Source organism: Paramisgurnus dabryanus, chromosome 6 (genome assembly GCF_030506205.2).
Source record: "Paramisgurnus dabryanus chromosome 6, PD_genome_1.1, whole genome shotgun sequence".
Taxonomy (NCBI): Eukaryota; Metazoa; Chordata; class Actinopteri; order Cypriniformes; family Cobitidae; genus Paramisgurnus; species Paramisgurnus dabryanus.
In genome coordinates, this window is record NC_133342.1 from 23,962,612 (window position 1) to 23,984,517 (window position 21,906).

General features: G+C 36.1%; 2 protein-coding genes across 2 annotated transcripts; one reads left to right on the plus strand and one right to left on the minus strand.

The window, feature by feature from the left end:
- The first annotated feature begins 333 nt into the window (after positions 1-333).
- ralab (v-ral simian leukemia viral oncogene homolog Ab (ras related)) lies at positions 334-5,507 on the plus strand. Its single transcript, XM_065276215.2, has 5 exons — positions 334-513; positions 3,878-4,053; positions 4,131-4,339; positions 4,478-4,652; positions 4,772-5,507. Exons 2-5 carry the CDS (start codon positions 3,952-3,954, stop codon positions 4,892-4,894), a joined length of 609 nt encoding a protein of 202 aa, XP_065132287.1. The 5' UTR covers positions 334-513; positions 3,878-3,951; the 3' UTR covers positions 4,895-5,507.
- Positions 5,508-7,919: 2,412 nt separating this feature from the next.
- mplkip (M-phase specific PLK1 interacting protein) lies at positions 7,920-9,448 on the minus strand. The gene is made up of 2 exons (XM_065276216.1): positions 8,980-9,448; positions 7,920-8,723 (listed from the first exon to the last, which is right to left on the minus strand). Exons 1-2 carry the CDS (start codon positions 9,304-9,306, stop codon positions 8,523-8,525), a joined length of 528 nt encoding a protein of 175 aa, XP_065132288.1. The 5' UTR covers positions 9,307-9,448; the 3' UTR covers positions 7,920-8,522.
- Positions 9,449-21,906: the final 12,458 nt, after the last annotated feature.

Sequence of the window (21,906 nt, forward strand, 5' to 3'; positions counted from 1 at the left end):
CCCACAGGGTACATTTCGTTCTGCAGTTTTGAATGATAACATACAACACTTGACAGTTGAACATATTGATCTTTCTCTAAAATATTGAAAACGTGTAATAATCACGGACAGCTCTAGTCGTGTCAGAAAGGCGACCGTACAGTTTTCTTGAGGTGAAACATGCTAGGCATCTAGCACGCTAGGTGTATACTGTACATACAATACTGTAAACCTCGTAATATTATAAGGTTGCAAGAAATAAAATTGTAGCTCACGAAACGATATCGTCAACTGTTTTAGTTGGGAGCAAAACCTTGTACAACATAGGTATATTGAACCATTTAGTAGAATAGCGTTAGATTTTGCGTTTCGGTACATTATCATATTTTCTCATAACTGAAGTAAACTTTGTGAATCGCAAGCCCAGGCTGTGACAGTACAGTGCTGCTCCCTTCTGAGTCATGCACTGAGGCAAAACAAATCTGCCTGTAGCAGCAAAGCTAACAAGACGTCCAACACATCAGTGCGTATTTGGTAAGTATGCTTTGCACATATTTAATCCACAACTCGTTTTGTTACCTAACGTTATCATTCGCTGATTTAATTTGTAATCTATTTGTTATCCGACGTAATTGATTCTTAACATAAAAGGTTATGACTACCCTGTTAGCTTTGGAGTGCTAAAACTGAACCATCCCTTGCTTATGAACACGGAAGATGGATTTAGCGTCTCTCTTTAAATATGAAAGAAAAACATTCCAGTCTCGAGATCTGCTCGACATCTCCAGAAGCAACTCGCTCGTGTCGTTTCGCAATAATTGAGTTAGCTGGTTAGCTGAACAGCAGTTAACGTTATTAGGACACTACGAAGTGAGCACTTTCTCAATGACTCTTATCATGTTATGCGTATGAATGATGAAACTCAAGCCACATAATTCACTCTTGTGTGGCCGTATACTCGGGTTTTAATGAATTTACACATCTCGTGTTTAATATGAATGACGACAGAAACGTAACAGGTGTCCTGTATTCTGTGGTTTAATTGTTGCGAAATAAGCAGAAGCTTGCAGCTTGTTCTGGCATATGTTTTTCTTTTTTGTCTTTAGTTAGAAGATAAGGCGATTTATTCATAGGTCAGCATTATGACCTACCTTAACACAATGCATCAGTACAATAATTAAATGTTTATATATCAGCTTAAAAGTGAAAATATTTGTTATGCCACTCCTGTGGAATCTGTAATGCCCTCTCTTATTGAAACAGGTCAGGCTACAAACAAAAGACTACTGAGGCACCTATAGAGAAATGTGATGCTCCATTATTCAGCAGATCATTTGAATTTTCCACTCCTATTTCTTTCACTTTACGTGACAGCAAGCTTATAAATGTGACGACTTTATGTGAAAGAAATTAAAGATACTGCCATTGTTGACAGTTTAACATTAACCACACCCTCTCTGTACACCACAAATCAAACTGCACAAAGTAAACTTGAAACATCTGACCGCAGCTGTTAGCAGTCTACTATTTACACCTGAGTCAACAGTAGTAATTTCTATAATATTGTGTCGTGACTGCCCGCATTATACCTTTGTGAATTTTGCAGACGCTTTAATCCAAAGTGATTTACATTGGATTCAAGCTATACATTTTTAAGTGTATGTAAGTATATGTCATATGTGTTCCCTGGTAATTGAACCCACAACCTTAGCGATGCTATAGCAGTTTGATTGCAACACCTTTATAAGTGCTTCAAAGTTTTATTGAAGATAAAGAATATACATAAATGAAATTGACTATTTTCAATCCTTTGAGGAGTTTGAGCTGCATTGTTTCAGTTCAGTGAGTGATGATGTCAGTGTCAGTTAGGAAGGGAGTAGATGAGTTCTACACCCTCCCTTATGAAAAGACCCATTGTTTTAGTCTAGTCTCAGGAGAGAGAATGAAGTATGTTGTTATCATTATGGTCAGAGTAATTGATGAGAATAGGAGAAAGCTAGTTATTCCTAAATACTGACCCAAACATGTGTTTGACTTACCTGAAGAATGGAGCTATTTGACAAATGACACTTTGAATGAATGTTCGTTGTTCCTGTGTGGATAAAACAAAATCTTGCGATCATAAGTAGTGGTCGGCCGATATGTTTTTTTTTTATGAATGATGCCGATATTAAGAAAGCTGTATGGGTGATATAACACAAATCTTATTACGGTAAATAAGAGACAAACTAAAAATTGGTGAAACAAAAAAAAAACGTGTTATGCATGACATTTATAAATATACCCTTTTAAAGTACTTAAAACATATTTACAAGACATAAATAATGTGGATCTGACATCTCACGGTAATGTTTGAGTGTGTAACACAACATGACGTCATGTTAAAAAGTGAATAGTGATTGGTCATTTAACGGTATGTCAGACTTTTTTTTATTACAAACATAAAAATTTATAATAATGGAAAAATTTATTGTCCGACTAAAAAGATTTGTCGGCCAATGCCGATAATAATAACAACAAAATCAAATATCGACCGATATATCGGCCTCTGCAATATATTGTATAACTAATTATAAGAGAGAAATAAATTTTCAAAATGTTAACTTTTCTAAAAAGTAACCAATCCAAAATTGTGTCCTGTGACTGATAGCTTAACTTCATGAAATAAATTTAATTGAATTTTTTTTTATAGTGCTTTTATGTGGTATTATTACATTATAAAATATTACAAAATACAAAACATTAGCAGTTAAAATTTTTTAGAAAAAAAAAAACTGTAATCGGAGTGGTAATTTCACAGTACTATTCAGAAAATAAGTATATGACTTTTCATAAAGTATATAGTAGGGTTTAAGAATTAATGTAATATTGTCTGTGGGGGGGTAACACAGACCACTTCCCTTTATTTCAAAATTTTTTAATTCTTAATAAATCTTTTAGTAAATAATTTTTTTCTACTGGACCGCCTAAGTCTGCCCAGCGACAACAAACTGCTACTTTAAACTTTTAAATTATCAAAACTCTTAATTCAAACATTTTTTGAATAATATAGTACTCAATATATAGTATATCCTCTATAGGATCAGCTATGTCTGGATTTCTTTTAAGGTTTTTTTTCTCCCAAGGGTTTTTTCCCCCACAGGGTTTTTCTCCTAGGAGTTTTCTTCAATCTCTTGGGAGTCAGCTGACATTAGCTTAACTTAGAACTATGTAACATATATGTTACATATACATTTCTCCGGTGATTACTTTGCTGTCCTATGATTTTTCTGTTTTCTCTTGTTTTTAGTTAATGTATAGCTGCTTTGGAACAAATAAACAACTGTGAAAAGTGGTATATAAAAGTAACTGGAAAAGTAATTGAAAGTAATAGAATGTTGTATTAGTAGTAGAATTAAGAAATGCACTTTTTTAATAAACAAATTACTTTTTTGTGCTAGACAAAGATTAATCGCATACAAAGTAAAAGTGGTTTTTTTTTTGCATAATATATGTGTGTATAATTATTATGTATATTTAACCACACACACATACATGTATTCATTTCAATTTTTTATTTATTTATATATACATTTTTATTTATACATTATATAGAATATATAAATATATATACACATGTAAATGTTTCTTAACTACATACATGAATGTGTGTGTATTTATATATACATAATAATTACACATAGCACACACTTATATATTATGCAAAAAATTACTTTTATTTTGTATGCGATTAATCTTTGCCCAGCACTAGTTTTTATCAAACCAATTTGAAGTTTCTAGCATTGAAATAGTAACTGCGTTTCCTATTACGAAACAACATAGTTAATACAACTGTACTGTTAAATTGTTAAAATTACTAAGGAAGCTTTATAAGAAGTGATTGCTTTTTTCTTTATAGACTCCCTTCCAGGGTTTCCTTAATACCCATCTACCTCCATCACAGCACTGCCATCTCTCTGATTGATTGATGCGATGGCTGCTAACAGGAATACCCTGGCCCTTCACAAAGTGATAATGGTGGGAAGCGGAGGTGTGGGCAAGTCTGCATTAACGCTGCAGTTTATGTACGATGAGGTAAGACTTATAATTTTACATGTCAAAAACGACATTAACCAAAAATCCTAATTCTGCTGTAACTTATTTCTATCAAGTTTGTGGAGGACTATGAGCCCACAAAAGCTGACAGCTACAGAAAAAAGGTGGTTCTGGATGGAGAGGAGGTCCAAATCGACATCCTTGATACAGCCGGGCAGGAGGATTACGCTGCCATTCGAGACAATTACTTCCGTAGTGGAGAGGGATTTCTCTGTGTTTTCTCAATCACAGAGTCTGAATCCTTTGCTGCTACTGCTGATTTCAGGTAGAGAGACTTGCATAAATTAGAAGATAATGCTGGTGCAAGTACATTTCATAAGCCTGGCCACAAAGTGTGCATGTAGCTAACAGAAACAGCATAAAGACCGAAGCAATGCTGAAGTGTATATTTTGCAAACTTCAGAGAGCAGATTCTTCGTGTGAAGGAGGAGGAAAACGTACCTTTCCTGCTGGTGGGAAATAAGTCAGACTTGGAGGACCGACGACAAGTTGGTGTGGAGGAGGCGAAAGCCAGAGCAGATCAATGGGCAGTCAGCTACGTCGAGACTTCTGCCAAAACCCGTGCCAACGTGGATAAGGTAGGCCTTACTAAAAACTAGTGTGGCGACCATTATGCACACGGTATTTTATAAACAGAATCGATTTCATTTTTCTATTCATCAAGTGTCACACTCAATAAACTTCATAATCTCTCCAGGTGTTTTTTGATCTCATGCGTGAGATCAGAGCCAGAAAAATGGAAGATGGCAAAGAGAAAAATGGAAAGAAGACAAGGAAAAGTTTGGCAAAGAGAATTCGGGAAAGATGTTGCATTTTATAATGACATAGTCATTCTGCACTATAATGCTTACTTCCCAATACTCTTCCACTGCTTCAAAAATACATCAGGTTTCATATATCCAGCCAAAACTGCTGGAGATCATCACAAATTCACACATTAAGCGGTCTCTCTTTCTTTTTGTTGTTTTTTCCAATGGGTTTGAAAGGGCAGAATATCAGATATGCATTACCAAAATAATAACAACTTAGAGATGGTCACTAAATGATGTCAAAGGTCTGACATATCAAACAAGAACATTTCTTAGCACACCTTAGCAAACTACAATTATATTTATTCCGATATTTAGATGTGCATTATTAGTTCTTCAGCCGTTGCAATGATGAACTTTAAGTTGCTTTTTTCTTTATGAATGTAACTAAATCGTGAGAAGATTGAGTGTTAAACACTAACACTTCAGTTACATAAACTACTGTGCGCATATACAAAAACATAGTGTTGCTGAGCAGGAACACTTTCAGGACCCTATCCTAAAAAAAATTGCAGTTATGCATCTTAGACTAACAATAATTTCTAAATATTACATTTAAGGGACACTCTACTTAAAAATATGCTCATTTTCAAGCTCCCCTAGAGTTAAACCGTTTTTTAAACCGATTTTTACTGTTTTGGAATCCATTCAGCTGATCTCTGGCTCTAGCACTTTTAGCATAGCTTAGCACAATCCATAGAATTTGATTTGACCAAACAATAACCAAAGAGTTTCGTTATTTTTCCTATTTAAAACTTGACTCTTCTGTACATAGTGTACTAAGACCAACGGAAAATTAAAAGTTGTGATTTTCTAGGCAGATATGGCTAGGAACTATACTCTCATTCTGGCGTAATAATCAAGGACTTTGCTGCCGTAACATGGCTGCAGGAGGCGCATTAATATTACGCAGTGCCCTAAAATAGTCCCCTGCTATTGAAAGATACTAAGGGGACTATTTTCGGCTGCTGCGTAATATCATTGTGGCAGCAAAGTTCTTGATTATTACGCCAGAATGAGAGTATAGTTCCTAGCCATATCTGCCTAGAAATCACAACTTTTAATTTTCTGTCGGTCTTAGTACACGATGTAACTAAAGAAGAGTCAAGTTTTAAATAGGAAAAATATCAAAACTCTTTGGATATTTTTTTAGATGCGATGCTAATGGTCTAATCAGATTTAATGGATTGTGCTAAGCTATGCTAAAAGTGGTAGAGCCAAGCCCTGGAGATCAGCTGAACGGATTCCAAAACGGTTAAAATCAAATGTTTAACTCTAGGGGAGCTGGAAAATGAGCATAGTTTCGAAAAAAGTGAGTGTCCCTTTAACGATAGCTTAATAAGCATAACTCAGGAGTTAATCTGGAGTTTATTCCTTATTGGCTGTTTCTATCAAAACCCTTTGAATTTGAACACTTTAAAGAGTATAAACCATTATGGATAATTAATTTCACCAATGACGGCTTTAGTCTGCGTTTTGACACTGTCCTTCATTTCATTCAATATCCTAAGCCTAACAGTACCCATAGATAACCCATATACTGATGCACACTAAAAAGACCCCGGTCTCTCTCCCACATAAGCACACAAATCAAAAGGGCTATTTATCCGCCTTCTGTATGTGTGGCACCAAATGAGAGTTTTCTTTAATGCTGTTGATGTGTCCTGAATGACACATTAATGATTTTTTATTAAGAAAATCATAAGTTTGGGTTTATTTTACTGTGAAAAACAGGTTGGGATGTTGTTTTATTACACAGACTGAATTGTGTACTTTATTATAACGTTGATCATATGTAACTATATTTTCTATTGTAAATTAAACATTTTCTGAATTTTAGTTCTTTGAGGGTTGCAGATTAAACTGTAGCACATAACAACATGCTTAAACTAAAAAACTCTACAAAACGGCAAAACATAATGTTTGTTTTGGACCCATGGCCCTAGTTGCTACGGTGCAGTTGAGTGCTAGAGAACCCATTCACGTTTAGGAATTGCTTATTATAACCACATTTAATCCTAACGTTCATGTGTAAATAAATTTAGAGTCGACATTTTCTTTTCAGATAATACTAGCATCTACCAAACATGTTACTTTTACTTCACCAATTATAACCTGCAACTAAAACTACACTGTTTTATTTTACTTTCAGCTATTTCCAAATATGTATTTGTATACTGTGGAATATGCAAGTATTTTTCTTTTTTTGTCAGTGGGTTAATAGCCTTCAACAAGCTCTTGATTTAGTCTGTTTGCATTGGAAGTATAAGGCAATGATGCTAACAATACAGCTGATGCCTTGAAACCCCACCTCATTGCTTTAAAGCAGCAACTGACTTTGAGCTTTAAAAGTTTACAAAAAAATTTAATACAAGCCTTTATTGTCTCAGTCTTACTTCTTGATTTAGCTGAAATGTGATAAAGGTAAAGTTCACCAAAAACTGAAGATTTGGTCAACTTTTACCTTAAGTTGTTCTAAACCTGTATACATTTCTTTGTTTTGCTGAAGCAGGAAACAGGAGCACCATTGACTTCCATAAAAGGAAAAAAACTATGGAAGTCAATGGTGCTCAAACACAGTTGGGTTACAAACATTGCTTGTTAAGCGGAACGAAGAAATGAATAAAGGTTTGTAAAAACTTGAAGGTGAGTGAATGGATTTTGGGTGAACTATCACTTTAAATTTATTTTATAATTTAGGGTGTCTCTCAGCAAATGCTGCACATGCAAAGATTTGAATACATACAAAGGCCAAGTTTAAACAAAACCAGATGATGACAGAAGACAACTGGAAAGCACTGATGTAAAGTAATATTACATCAGTAACTGTCTGTAATTTGTTATCTGAATTTTGACTGAAAATGAAAAAGCAAACATTTGAGCATACTGAACTTTTAAATGTAAAATGTTATGTGTATCGTTACACTAATAAAATATATTTTTGTAGATGTGTAATGAGTCAGAAATGAGGTTTAAAATGGTATAAAAATCAAAAGATTGGAAAATAAATTGAGAATTACAGCTGTTGCTGAGATGTGGAGTTATACGGAGTTATATTTTAATGAAATTAGGCTTTTGATTTAACAGTAGACCTTGTCTGAAAATGTTTATCACTAAACAGAAAAGAAATTATGAAATTTGTTAAAACCAAAGGTCAGCACAAATAAAAAATTAAATTAAAACATTAACAGTTCTTAGAAAATCGTAAAGGAGACACACCTACAAATACCTGGACTGACCTTAGTGATCATACAGGGAATGTTAAGAGGTAGATGTGTTGATCAGACCTCTTTTGTTTTAGGTTCAAAGAGGCGTGTCTCAATTCAATAGATAAGCAAACTCCATGGGAGTTGGCCAAATCTACTTTGAATAGGTTGCGAGTTACAACAGCAACCAACTTTTTTGATCCTGTTGTACAGATATAAAAGTAAAAGAATGTCTCTTGAATAAGAAAAGTACATATGAATTTAAAAAATATTGTTTGAAGCCAACTTCTTAAGAATTATTGCTGGTGAATCCTGAATCAAGTCCATGACAAGAACATTTGGGTGATGCTCGACTCCGTTTGACTTATAAATGATAATCGCAATGTTGCACTAAATAAAAAGGACTGTACATTTCCTTGAAATGTACTTAGCTTTAGTTATAATATCTTCCTTGTCTGCCTGTGTTTGTGGTTTGTTGGGAGTTGCATTTAGACTGAGTTTCTGTGACTGAGATAGGCTTTAGGTCTGCCCAGGGATCTTGGAGCATTGAAGGTTTGTAATACTTTTCCATATCATTTGTCCCTCTCTCCCTGCCATGCGTTGAGCCAAACGGTGTGGATGTCCGTGGTGAACCCTTCAGGAAAAAATTATCATGCAGAAAGACATTAAAACGATTACAGTTAACCAGTTGTTGTATATTACTGCCCTAATCGCACATTGATCAATCAGCTTATACTGCATTTGATCGACAGAGCGCGCGACTCGTGACAAAAATATTAAAAAGCATTCATGTGTAATTATTACACAGGAGCCATCAAAATTACGTTTTTAAATATAAATCAAACACGCGTATCTATTAATATTTTTTGTTTTAGTCGTTCTTTAACTACCTGTTGTCCACTGTGTCGTCCCTGGTTGTCATACGGCGAGCGTCTGTACGGTGTGCCGCGAGGGCTTGGGTTTGACCTGCGCGGTGTGTGACCGGGCGATTGGTCGTTAAAATATTTACCACCGCTGCCACCACTATTACAAAAAAACTCCCTCGGTGGTGTGTTTGGAGAGCATCGTCCAAATCTCGGTCCAAACGGCGGCGGCGGTGAAAATGCCCACGGAGGAGACGGTAACCTACAGCCTGTCCTGTCGAAAGCTGGAGGCGGACTGCGGAAACCCGCAGGACCTGATCCATGGCGCGGATGTCGAAATTGTGGCCTTTGCATCGCGTTGAGGTATTTTACACTAAGTTATAAAACCTAAACCTCAACTGACAATACGCTTTTGTAAGCTCGGCTGGCGCGTTAAGACAAAAACTATTCACCAATGGTCTTCGCTAAGCATAACAAAACACCTTGACCCGGAACAAGAAACACAGTGACGCGATTTACATCAGAATACACTGTAAATGGAGAACTCGTTAGCACCCCCTATTATCATGGCGTGTTAACTGCCCATAAACGCATTTGATCGGTTTCGGGGTGTCGTCCAGACACTCATAATGTCACTTAATAGCAACAAAACAACCACAAAACTTTTCGAAACACTTTCTATCTATTCACTTTGTAATTGTCCGGACCCATAAGGTATAGAAAGTATCATTTTGTGGTGATTTGATCTAGTATTTACATTTTAAATGTTGTTTTATTTACATAACGTAATTACGATAAAAATAAAACCTTGATACCTTTAACATTGATTGAGTAAGATCATCTCAAAGACTTAATAATAATAAAATAAATGAGTGAAATCAAACTTGCTGCTAATCCCATAATTAGAAAACGAGACTAGCCTAGTTTTCACAGACAGGGTCACAACCGCCCTGCAACTATTTATATGTAATTGAAATAACTTGAAAACGGTTGCTGCATCTACTTCTACACCATACAGAAAAATATTTTTAAGGATATATTTTTGTGTGTTAGTGTTAATACAAAGTATTAGATTATTAAAGGGTTGAGAGATGTTTGCTGCTTTTTTATTATTTTATCTACACTTAACCTAGAAGAGAAAATAATCTGTTTTTCCTCTTTTCTGTCAGTAGAGGTCAGTATAACCATTACTTTTACGCACCTCGGCCCTAAACAAATATTCAAAAGAATAAACAAATCTGAGCGGAGGAGTAATTTAATCATACATTTATTATGATAACAAAGTTCCCACACTCTGTAGATGAATGGCACAGCCGGGTGGAGTGGGCTGAAGGTCCTGTTGTTGTGAATAGTCCTCTGTTGAGGTCACCTCCATGTGTTGTTAGCTTGTGCTCCTATAAACAGATCATAATTCATACAGAAAGTTTTGCAGTGAGGATAAGAGGTTTACAGTGAGGAGAAATAAAGCTTTCCCACAGCACCACAGTTCTGATTGAGGACTGCTGATGGATTTACTTCTCAGGCATGTTTTCTTTTAATACATTCTTTTGTTTAATTCAAAGCTCTTGTGTCAAAGTTTCATCAGTGGAATAATGTTTGGTTTTGTCATTATATCATTTGGAGATTCATTACCGAGGGAAGCGTGGCCTTAAAAAGCAATCTTGAGAAATTACAGTAAGTTTGGGAATTTACACAATGGACTAATGGCTGCAGTGAGAATACAGTGGCCCTATATTTTCCTAATTGTCACTGCTGGGTAATTTGGAATAATGTTAGTTGGTGCAAAGTCAGTTTCCTTAATTGAGCTTAAGGGACTTTAGACTGACTAAAGCAAAGAGACATTAAAACTTAATAATAATACAAATAATTAATTGTTATTATGTTTATCTTGTTCTAAGTTCTTAAGTTTTAAGTAATACTTTAACTTAAAGAATACTACTATGGAAGTGAATGGGGCTCATGATCGGTTTGGTTGCAAACATTACTCAAAAAATCTTCCTTTGTGTTTATCAAAACAAAGACATTTATACAGGCTTGTAACAACACGAGAGTGAGTAAATGATGAGAGATTTTTCATTTTTGGTTGAACTATCCCTTTAAAAGCAAGGTGACCAGGTTAGAGAGCATACTTTTTAAACAAAAGATGCCAAACAACATAATTCTAGCTGTGCATGTGTCTTTAAAAGGTGGGAACAGGACTTTTATTCATGTGGCTAACATCTATTTTATGCCAAAATTCATTAAGATGTTAAGTAAAGATCATGTTCCAAGATATTCTGTAAATTTCTAGATTTTTGCACGCTCAGATTCCAGGTTTTTAAATAGTTGTATCTCAGCCAAATATTGTCCTATTCTAACAAACCCAATGGAAATCTTATTTATTCAGTAACTTTATTCACTGGTTTTGTGGTCCAAACTCACATATGCATTTAAACGTATATAATTAATATTATATAATTAATAATATAAAAAACAGTGCTGAAGCTTAGAGTTAACTCTAGCGATAGTGTCAGCTCATACTGATACTATTTATCAGATTTTTGTTTAGGGCTAGAGATCTCCAAGCTCACATATTGCAGCATTTTGGCTGTCTTATCTGTGAAAAACAAACATGATCATTAATGGGCAAATTGTCGGACACAGGCCTGACTGTCCCAGCAAAATAACAAACAAGAAAATGCACACAAAAACTCTGTGCAAAAATCTACAAAAAGTATGCAGTCTATAATGGGACAAAACTGTCATGGACAATCTCACTGACAACAAGCAATGTGCCACAGATGAACTGTGTTCTTTGTCCCTCTTAAGTCTCTCAGCCAATTCATCACACCCTTGATTTTACTTGATTTTTCAAACCTGCACTTCCTATGTTTCCAGAGTTCCCAGAATAACTTCCTCTCACCTCAAATGGCTCTCCATCTCACTGAAGGCTTGTCACAATACTTGCCGTACTGTGAACTGTAAATTTTCCTGGACCTTGGTGTGTTAAAATTGTGTGAGATTTTTCTTAAGAAAACCACCGCATTTTATTTTAACAAGTTTGCGGAGAGAAGATGTGCAGTTTGTATGTGAGTCTCTAGAGGTCATATTTGCTTTAGTATATTTGTATCTGTTTTAGTAGACGAGTGGTCTGTTCTCCGTCTATGAAGACTTAATGCCTTCAGATCTAAACTGTGGGTGGACCTGAACTTTCGGCTGCAAGAGTTTGAATCAAATTTTTTGCTGCATTTTGAGTAAACGATTCCTGATCCAGTCATTTTTACTTACTTATTCATTTAGCTGACGCTTTTATCCAAAGCGACTTGCAATTGCTATATATGTGAGAGATCGCACGCATTTGGATCAACTTGGGGTTAAGTGTGTCAGGGACACAATGGTGTGTCACAGTGGATTCAAACCCAGGTCTCCCACACCAAAGACGAGTGTCTTATCCACTGCGCCATCACCACCCCACGTGGTGGGAAATTTTTGCATGTCCGTCTCCTATTAAATAAAAAGCCTGTCGTAAAGCGCTTTCAAAATGTTCTTGTTTTGCTAGTCTTAGCAGGATGATGATCATGCTTTTGTTGTAATGGCCCTTTTGAAATGTATAATCGATCTAGCTTTTGGTCAACTGTATGGACTTGTTCCTTGTTGAGACTTGCCATTGATCTTACAGCATTTAAGAGCTGAGCCATACCTAAAAGACAGATTATTTATCTAAACTTCAGAATCTTTCAACACTTGGGTATACTCATGCTCTAATAATCAAATCCTGTCATCTGGCTTCATGCTTAGTTGGCCACATGCTATTCGCACCCGCTGCTCTCTGGATTCTTCATTGTAATTCTTTATGGCACTTCCTATTTTGTCTTTTGAACTGTTTGGGACGCTGAACAATGGATGGCTCACTGGCATGAAACTGAAGAGCCATCTCTTGACAATTTCTCAATGGAAACGTGCTCCTTGATATAATATTTCATCCTTCGCAAAATTCCGTGAATGGGAAAACTATGCAGCGTGCTTAAGTAACCAAATATGTCACATGCTCATTTATCTTAGTTTCAGAGGAAACTCGTTAATCATGATGAATGGTGCCGTTGTTTGTGGTCTCAAATTGGGATTTAGGAGCTCTGGGAATCTGTTACAGAAATCGAGGTCTACAGAGTTCAGCGCAGTCACAGATCTCAGGTGAGCAGTTGTGAAGTCACAGGTTGCACCTGCGTCCTTCAGAAGTCTAATCCACTTGTAGTCATTGTCGTCACTTCTTTTTCATTTTGCCAGCTGCACTGAGCCTTTGTTTTTTCATTTCACCCAGGAGAACTCTTGCTTTCACAGATGTCACGAACAGTTTGAGATAAATTGTCTTGCTTTTCGACTTATTCAAAAAGTCTCCTTGTGCATAATGTTTGCGTCAATCATCTTGTTGCCTATAAACCTCAGCACCTGAATTAATGTTATTATTATTATATGATAAATTCTCACATTTTTGTCCTACAGCGATGTTTTTGAAGTAGCTTAACACATTTCTGGTGTCAGATAAACGCTGAGCTCCTGAGTGTCCTGAGTGAGTTCTGGGAAAAGTGCAGTGCTGGTCTGATTAAGATAATGACAGTATTCCTAAGAGTGGGATCTCCGTCTTCCTTTGTCTGATCCCTTGCAACATTAAAACCAGATGGTTGTTTTGATGCCAGTCATAGTAGGATAGATTTAAACACACCTGTCTGAGCTTTGGAGTATTAAAAGGATATTTTCGCTAATTTGTTTTCACTGATTTTGCAGGTGTGTGACAAATGTTGATAGCCTTGTGGCATCATCGTGAGGTTTGGGATGAAATCCTGAAGTAATGACTTGGACATGCAACTCTTTTTTTATAGCTTCACATGATCACCATACAGCAACAAAACTACAAAATGTCCCATTGACATTCAACCCCTTTGATGTCTAATGTTGTTTCATAAACAAAGTAGTGAAAAGAAAGAATGTGTGTGTTAACAGATTAATTGATTGATGACAATGCAAGTATTTTTAGACCAATTAGGCCCACAGCCCAAATAGATGCCGCTACATTCTTCTGCCAAGTCTGGATCAGAGGTAGCAATCGTTTATGTGAATAGCTGCAGAAAACGTGCTCGGCTTTGAAACGCATCCCTTGTCCTCCATGTAGTGAATGGCTCACGCAGGAATTTTTCCAAACAACAAAAGATAGTTGAATACCATTAGATGAATCAAATAATAGTTTAGTAAATATTACGTTACAAGATAGTCTGGATTTTTAATATGGCTGCCAGAGAAATGCTTAATTTTGCATATAACGGCTCTGGTCTTATATAAGCCTGGTGGCATCTCGTCAACTTTGTCCTGTATTTAGCCATTCACATATTTATTAAGCACCACCAACAATCTCATATTAACAAATACTGTGTTACGTGTTATACACATTTGGAAACCACTTCATAAAATAAAAAGCTGTAAAGTGCAGCTATTTGTAATGCTCATAAACTGAGCAAAGATATTTTAACTGCCTATAAATTAGAGTATGCAATGAAAAATGAGGAGGTCAATAAAAAACTTAATTGAATCCAGCAGACACTGATGAAAGTATACAGAGAGACAGCGAAACATTTATATAAAATGAAACTCAATATGTGTTTACTAAGATTTGTGATTATACACTTGATCTGAGTTTTATCAAGGGACTGAATCGATACAAATCATAACAATAAATTAAGTTACAAGAACATTTTAAGGCCAGGTTTTTCATTTATAAAGAATACATGGACTATACATGTATCAAAAGATGATAAAGGTACAAATGAATAAAATGCTGAGGAAGAGTATGACAGGCTTGATATGTTTGCTAAGTCATGACAGAGTGTTTACTGGTCCAGGAATGTGACAGCATGTTGTATTTATCATATAAATTGTATCTCCAACCTTTTTGTGAGCGAGGGCTATGAATAAAACAGTATGGAGGTCTACTTTTTTGGTAGTCTACACAAAACTTCTTTTGTTTTACTTGTTGATTTTATTTTAGTTTACTTGTTGATATGTTTTATCATTGTTTGCATCTAAAAAGCCAAGCGAATATAACAAAAATGTAATAAATAAATATTAAAATTGAGGCTATTAGTAGAAAGTGCTTTGGTGGGCAACTCACAGACTCTGTGCGGACAACCTGGTGCCCACAGCCACCATGTTAGAGACCACTGCGGTATACTCTTAAAAATAAAGATGCTACAAAATGTCATAGAAGAGTCGTTCTTGGCTGTATTGTTCAATTAAGAACATTTCTGTTCACAAAAGGTTCTTTGTAGTGAGAAAAGTTCTTAAGACTATAAAATGGTAAGGAACTGTTCTGTTAAAAACCTTTGACTGAAAGGTCCTTTGGGGAACCAAAATAGTTTTTCGTATGGAATTGCTGTGTAGCACTTTTTGTATCACCTTTATTTTTATGAGTGTATGGTGATTATCTCTCCTGTATTGATGTAATCAAGGATCATGAAGTTATCCTGTACTCCAGTATGTACTTTCCCTTGGTCTCGGGCAGGACAATTAAAGGGCGTTTCTATTTGGCGATAATATAAGAATTTTGCCATTCCAAACCAACATGCAAGCAAAGAACAACAGAAGTGCACCTCCTATGGAAGTTTATATTCATGCACACCCAATTTACCTTGGACATGAGTTGTTGCTGTTATCTGATAAAGAAGGAATGGGCCAAACCTTTTCCTGCACTGGCTCCTGAAGGCTGTATAGCTCTGAAGTGAGATTTAAGTCCAGTATCATAGAGATGCATGAGACTAACTCTCCCCTCTCTCTACTTTCTGAAAAAGGTTGTTGTAATGAGCCAAAATAAATGGAATGGGTCAGCATGACATTTTATCCATGCATTTTTTAGATTTGTTTTACTCCCAAAGTAAGCTGCACTGTAAAAAATGACATCAAATGTATGCTTTTATGTTACTTTAACTTAACAAATTAAAGTTGTTTTTAAGTTATGTCAACTTATCACAAGTCAAATTTTAAAGTAGTAGGTAGAATTCACTTGTATATATTGCATAAGTTGTTTTAACGTCATGCTGCATGCAAAAATCAGTTTGTTCTTTGATTGCTGTTGTGATTATCCTCATATTTTGGCATAACGTTTGCTTTAACAACTTATAGCTTAAGTTAATAGTCATTTGCAATAAATAATTAACAATCCTGATAAACCACAAGATGAATACTCAATTGATTTCACTGGTTAGACAGAGAACAAACAAAATCATGGTTAAAAATGTTTTCATTTATGCACATTCATATGTTGGGAATCAGTTTAGCTTGATATGAAACGTTTTACTGATGCAAAAACCATAGCTAAACACCACCTCCATCAAAAATGAGATAACAATATTAACAGAATGCTCTCAGGACGTATTATATGTTCATTAAATCCTTTAAATCCACTTAATCCCGGCCTCAGAACATTCAGAAATATCACTTTGTTGGCCTAATCCACTTAAAGTCTTCAAAGTGCACTGAAGACGAATGTGAAATGAATGTGGATCACATTCAGATTTGGGTCCCTTGTGGGTCCCTTGTGACTTCCATAGTAGGAAAAAACAATACTATGGAAGTCAATGGTTAACATCAACTGTGTGCTTAAAGCGTAACTAAACCCCTGGTCAGAGCGTGACTCCACCCACTGGCAATATTTGAAAAATGCAAAAAAGTGGGCAGATCCCAAGGAGATAGAGGGGACGAACTAAGTGTGTGGTGAGTTCTTAACAAGGGCGTGGTGATCCTGAACCTGCTTACGTCACGAGTCATTTTTTGGACCCACCATCCAATAGGAAAATTCAACTGCAGTAGCCACCGTTCAACCTGAAGAGGGCAGCACTCAGACGTTTTTTAACCATATACCGGTATTGTAGTATTAAAACACTTTATATCCAAATGTCAAAAAACTTACAAAAATCAATGAACAGCACTAATAAAGCTCCATTCTTACAGATCATTAACTAAAAAAAGTTGGTTTAGGGTTTAGTTACTCTTTAACATCATTTATCAAAAAATATTTTGTCTTTAACAAAATAAAGAAAGTCATACAGGTTTAGAACAACTTGAGGGTGAGTACATGATGACATAATTTTCAAGTTGGGTGAACTATCTTTTTAAAGTAAAATTACTGCAGGGGCGGTTCCAGACCCCTTTCAGGGTGTATTATTTATTTATTCGAAAATAATAAAAAAATAACGCAAAATGCGATAAAAAAATAACGAGTTTAAGAGCCGTTAGTTTGTTTTGTTGTTCTGCGCATGCGTGTTAGCCGCTAGTGAAGTGAACAGTAAAGTAGGAAGGGTGCTGTGCGTCTCCCGGAGGCTGCAAACTTAAAATCATTGTTTCATAAAATATCCAGTGTAGACGCCCATTAAAGGTATTTTCGCTGATGTTTTAATTTGTTTGTTAGCCTGTATGAATACATTCATGTCTGCAAAATATAAGAAAATGTGCCGTCTTAAATAAGATAATATATTAGTTATCCCGCGTTTAAAATCAAGATTACTTGCTCATGCTTTGCAAACTGAAGCAAAAAAAAAAAAAAAAAACATGATTTAATAGCTGTTGTTGAATAACTAAGTACATTTGGCTATGCTAGATTTGAGAGCTAACGTTAAGTGGAAAATGAGTGCTCTTTGTGATATTTTATAGTTGACCTGAAAGGACCTGCACTCCAGGTGTGAGTAGACTGAATGACACCTCAGAGAAAACAGTGATGATTAATGTATCCTGTACAACTTCTGCCACACAGCACAGATCTAAAAATCACTTTGGTCCCGCAGACACACATTTGGAATGAATGTGTAATTAGATTCTCCAGACAGCAGGTAAAAAACTTTCTTAGTCCATGACTTTAGCTTACAGTGAGTGATATTCCAGAGCTTAATGAGACTGGAGGAAAACCGATGAGCTGTCAGGTCAAACAGTAGTTATTATTAAAATTACTATACTTAGTATAAAATGGCCCTGTAGATAATGTAGATAATTATGGTTATGTACCTCACTTAAGTATTTTAATTGGTATACAATACAGTAATGTCTGATTTAAAGGGGTACACATTAAATTAGAATAGTACTGTCAATGTACACATAAATGTAAAAAAAAACTGTCATTGTTAACATTTAAATCATCAGTTGCCTGACCTATAGACATGCACACAAATGCAATTAAATGAACTTTCAAATCGCCACATTGGCATTTGAGCCCCTTTGGGGAACTTCCAGGGGCATTCATTAACCAAACTGAAATGTCCCTATTCTGCAATAGCTATGTGACCATAGACCTGTGAACCCTTGCACTTGTGTCAGCACGTGTGGGCTCACATTTTCTCCACCAGCAGGTCCTTTGTCAGTGTTATCAATGGTAACACACAAAATTGTCTTATTAAAAGAGAGGCCGTTCACAATGCTTGCAGCTGACGCTCACAGTGTTCTTTTGGGGCTGAAAGGTGTTTATTTTCTCATGTAAAACTAAAATCACACAGCTTGCAGTGTCTGAAACTCTTTTGTGCACATTCATCTTGTGCATTTACTTCACATGGGCAACAAGCCAATCGCATTAATGGGCCGGTGATAAGTATTAGTCAGTTTACTGAGTCAGTTATTTTATATAAAGCATGACTGTGATCAGATAAATGTAGAAATAGGCCATAAACTGAGGTGGGGAAGCATTTGATTGGACAAAAATCTTTGTAGTGCACTAATGAGTCATAACTAGTTTTGGTAGACTGATCTCACAGAAAGTCGTGTCATAGTCACGAAAAATTTGTTTAATTTGTTTGTGTCTATGGCACGAAATTCAGCTTTTTTCGTGCCTTGAGCAAGAATGTCTTTTTCATGTCACTCACATTAATATGTATAAATAGTTTTTCGTGTACATGGCACAACTTCTTTTTTGTGGCATTTTATGTATGGTTTTCTCATTGTTTTTTTCCTATTTTCTTACCATTGTCGCTTGGGGTTATAATAACTTTCTGTTACATTTTTAGACATCCTACCCAAAAAAGTTGACATCCAAAAAGTTGTTGGAAGAAATACATGTTGAAACCAATACATAAGTACATCCTAACCCAAACCCCAAATCTAACCCCACAACGCAATGCAAGCGACTAGCAACGGCAAAGTAAAGCTGCATTCAGACTAGCAGCGACTAGCAGTAGCAAAGCGACGCAATCTCATTGATTTCAATGGAAGCTTGGTGACTTCCAGGTACACGACCGACAGTAACCGTTGGCGAAGTGCCCAGTCACGCGACAAAGTTAAGAAATGATTTACTTTATGCAAATTATGAGCGACATTCCCCCCGATGACCAATGAGAAAGAAGCAGGGGAGTTCACGTCATCCGTCACTCGTCAGTTACTGGAGTGGACGTTACTCATTTGTTTATGACAACCTGATATAGAAACGCCTCTTTTGAAAGATTTCATTAATTTCAATGGAAGTTTGCCAATTTAGAAGTGGGCGTATCCAGCTATGCGACAAAGTTGAGAACAGTTCAACTTTATGCAAATGACAAGCGACTTTCGGGAGCGATAACCAATGAGAGTGAAGCAGTGGAATTCACATCATCCGTCTTTTCTTTATCTGTCTTTCGGGGAGTGGTGTATCAGTATAATCTTTGCCTTTGTCCATTTTTGCTTTTCAGTAGAGAGAAAGGTCATGCCATGACGTACCGGTTTTCTACTGGTCACATATTTCCATGTAATATGAATTCGCAGGTCAGTGTTCACCAGACTTGAATTTTTGTATGCAGGGAACTGGGAAATATTGTTGCACAAGCTTGTGTTTCTGGTCTGGTGCATTTGTATGTGTATAAATGTAAGTCAGTGGAACAAAAAGTCTTCGGTGACCACCCCTTTAAACATTTGTTTATAGTTATAATTAGGACAGCCAGAATTAGGAACGCCTTCTAACATCCCCACAAAAATGTGCATATACACAAAAACGTTTTACTGTGTATATCTGTCTAAAGTTTCTTGTCCAACTCCAATTTTTCAAACTAATGTAATGCTTGACAGCTCTGAGTTTGTCTTTTATACCTTTGATGCTGATTGCCTTTGTATTAAGCAGGGTTGCCAATTCCACAGTTCTCCTTTTGTAAAGATAAAGAGATTTTGTTGATAGCTGCAATGATGAATTAATTTACATGTTTATGATTACTTTAATACAGCGCTTTTCAAGAAGAAATTCTGTGTAATGCTAAACAGTAACATATACGAAAGTGGCATATTTTTATTTTTGGTGTTTGAGCCAAAGGGTCATTGGGTTAGTTTAGGCTAGTAATTGGTCAGCAGGCAACTTATGATGTGCATTAATCGAAATTATTCATTGGTGTATCATTACAAGCCTCATTCTCTGTAACTGAGCATCAATCAGATGAATTCATGCATTAAGGTTAAAGTAGTGAATCTTTCACAGCAGCAGGTATGGTGTTCTGTGTTATAGTTGTCCCAGGGCAGGTGTGATGTCAAAAACATTTTATTTGATGCTGCTGATGATATATATGTTTTGGAGAACACAGCACCAGAAAGCCACATTAAAAACTAAACTGCAATACCTGCAGTCAAGAACTGGAAAACTGGAAAAGAGCCAAAGAGAAGAGATTTATGGTTTGGCTCTGAGGATGTGGGAACTGCTTTGTACGTGCCCTTGTCGTCTCTCAGGAAAGATGCTATGTCTGTCTAAAGGCGGACACTGTTCATCCATTAAATTCACATAATTTATTCTGACGTTAATTTGCACTCCTTGATTATTTATCTCTTCTGATTGTCTAATCCAACCGAAGAGTGATTTCCGGGAATGAATTATTACCAGCTGTGTGCTGTGTTTCAAAGATGTTTTCACACCTTGCATTCTCCAGCATTTCATCTTTTGTCTAAAAATGAAAAGACCTGATTCTGTGAAGTGTTTATGCAGAAATCTGTGGCACAGGAAAAGAGCTTTACCATTTCTGTCAGCTGTTGCAACTTCCTATTTTTTATGTGTCCTGTGGATTTTCCAGGGCTTTTAGGTGCTCTTATGACGGAGAAATATCTTGCATACACTCATGTTCCTCGACTTTTCTCCTTCTAACTTTTCAGGGATGAAAGTGTCAGGCTCTAAGGGGGTGTGTACACCAAGGCATTTACGCTTGCGGCTGGCGTATGTTTTCATTTGTTTCCAATGGAAGCGCCACGCTTTCAAAAACGCCAGCAGCCACAGCGCTGAGTGGCCAGAGTTAAAAAATGCTCAACTTTGGGTGAAACGCTTAGCTCGTCAATGTCACTTTTTACTCAGCTGTCCAATTACAGTGGAGAAGGGGTGGGACAAATACCAAAACAACCAATCGACTCATCCTTCAACAACTGATAAACAAAACAAAAGTATCATAGCAACCAAAGTGCTTAGATTACAAAATGCTGGTAAGCGTTCATAGTTGGCATCTGTCTGAGTGTTTTCAACTATATTTAAACGCTTTGGTGTACCTGCCAACTTAAAAGGCTATAAAAATGTAACTTTTAGGGATTAAAGGTACTATTATAACAGTAGAATTGAAAATTTCAAGTTAAGCAAAATTGACTATTTGTGCTTAATTTGACAAATTAAGCTTTTAACACAAAGGGCGCTTTCCCGGACAGGTCTGTCTAGTCCAAGACTAAAAAGTCATGTTTGATATGTCTTCATTGAAAACAGCTAGCACTGCAATATCTTAAAATATTTCAGTATCATTACTTTGTCTTAAGATGCAGACCAGTATAGTTTTTTGAAAGGTGTGTTTGTAAAAACTACTTAAATCTCCTAATATAACTAAGGCCTTGTCCTGGCTTAATCTAAACCCTGTCTGGGAAACCGCCCCAATATGTCTAGTCTGAAGAACCAGACACAACACTTTTGCCCAGGAATCTGGAAATGACTGAAATGAAAAGCAAGTTCCCAACTTCATGATTGCTACC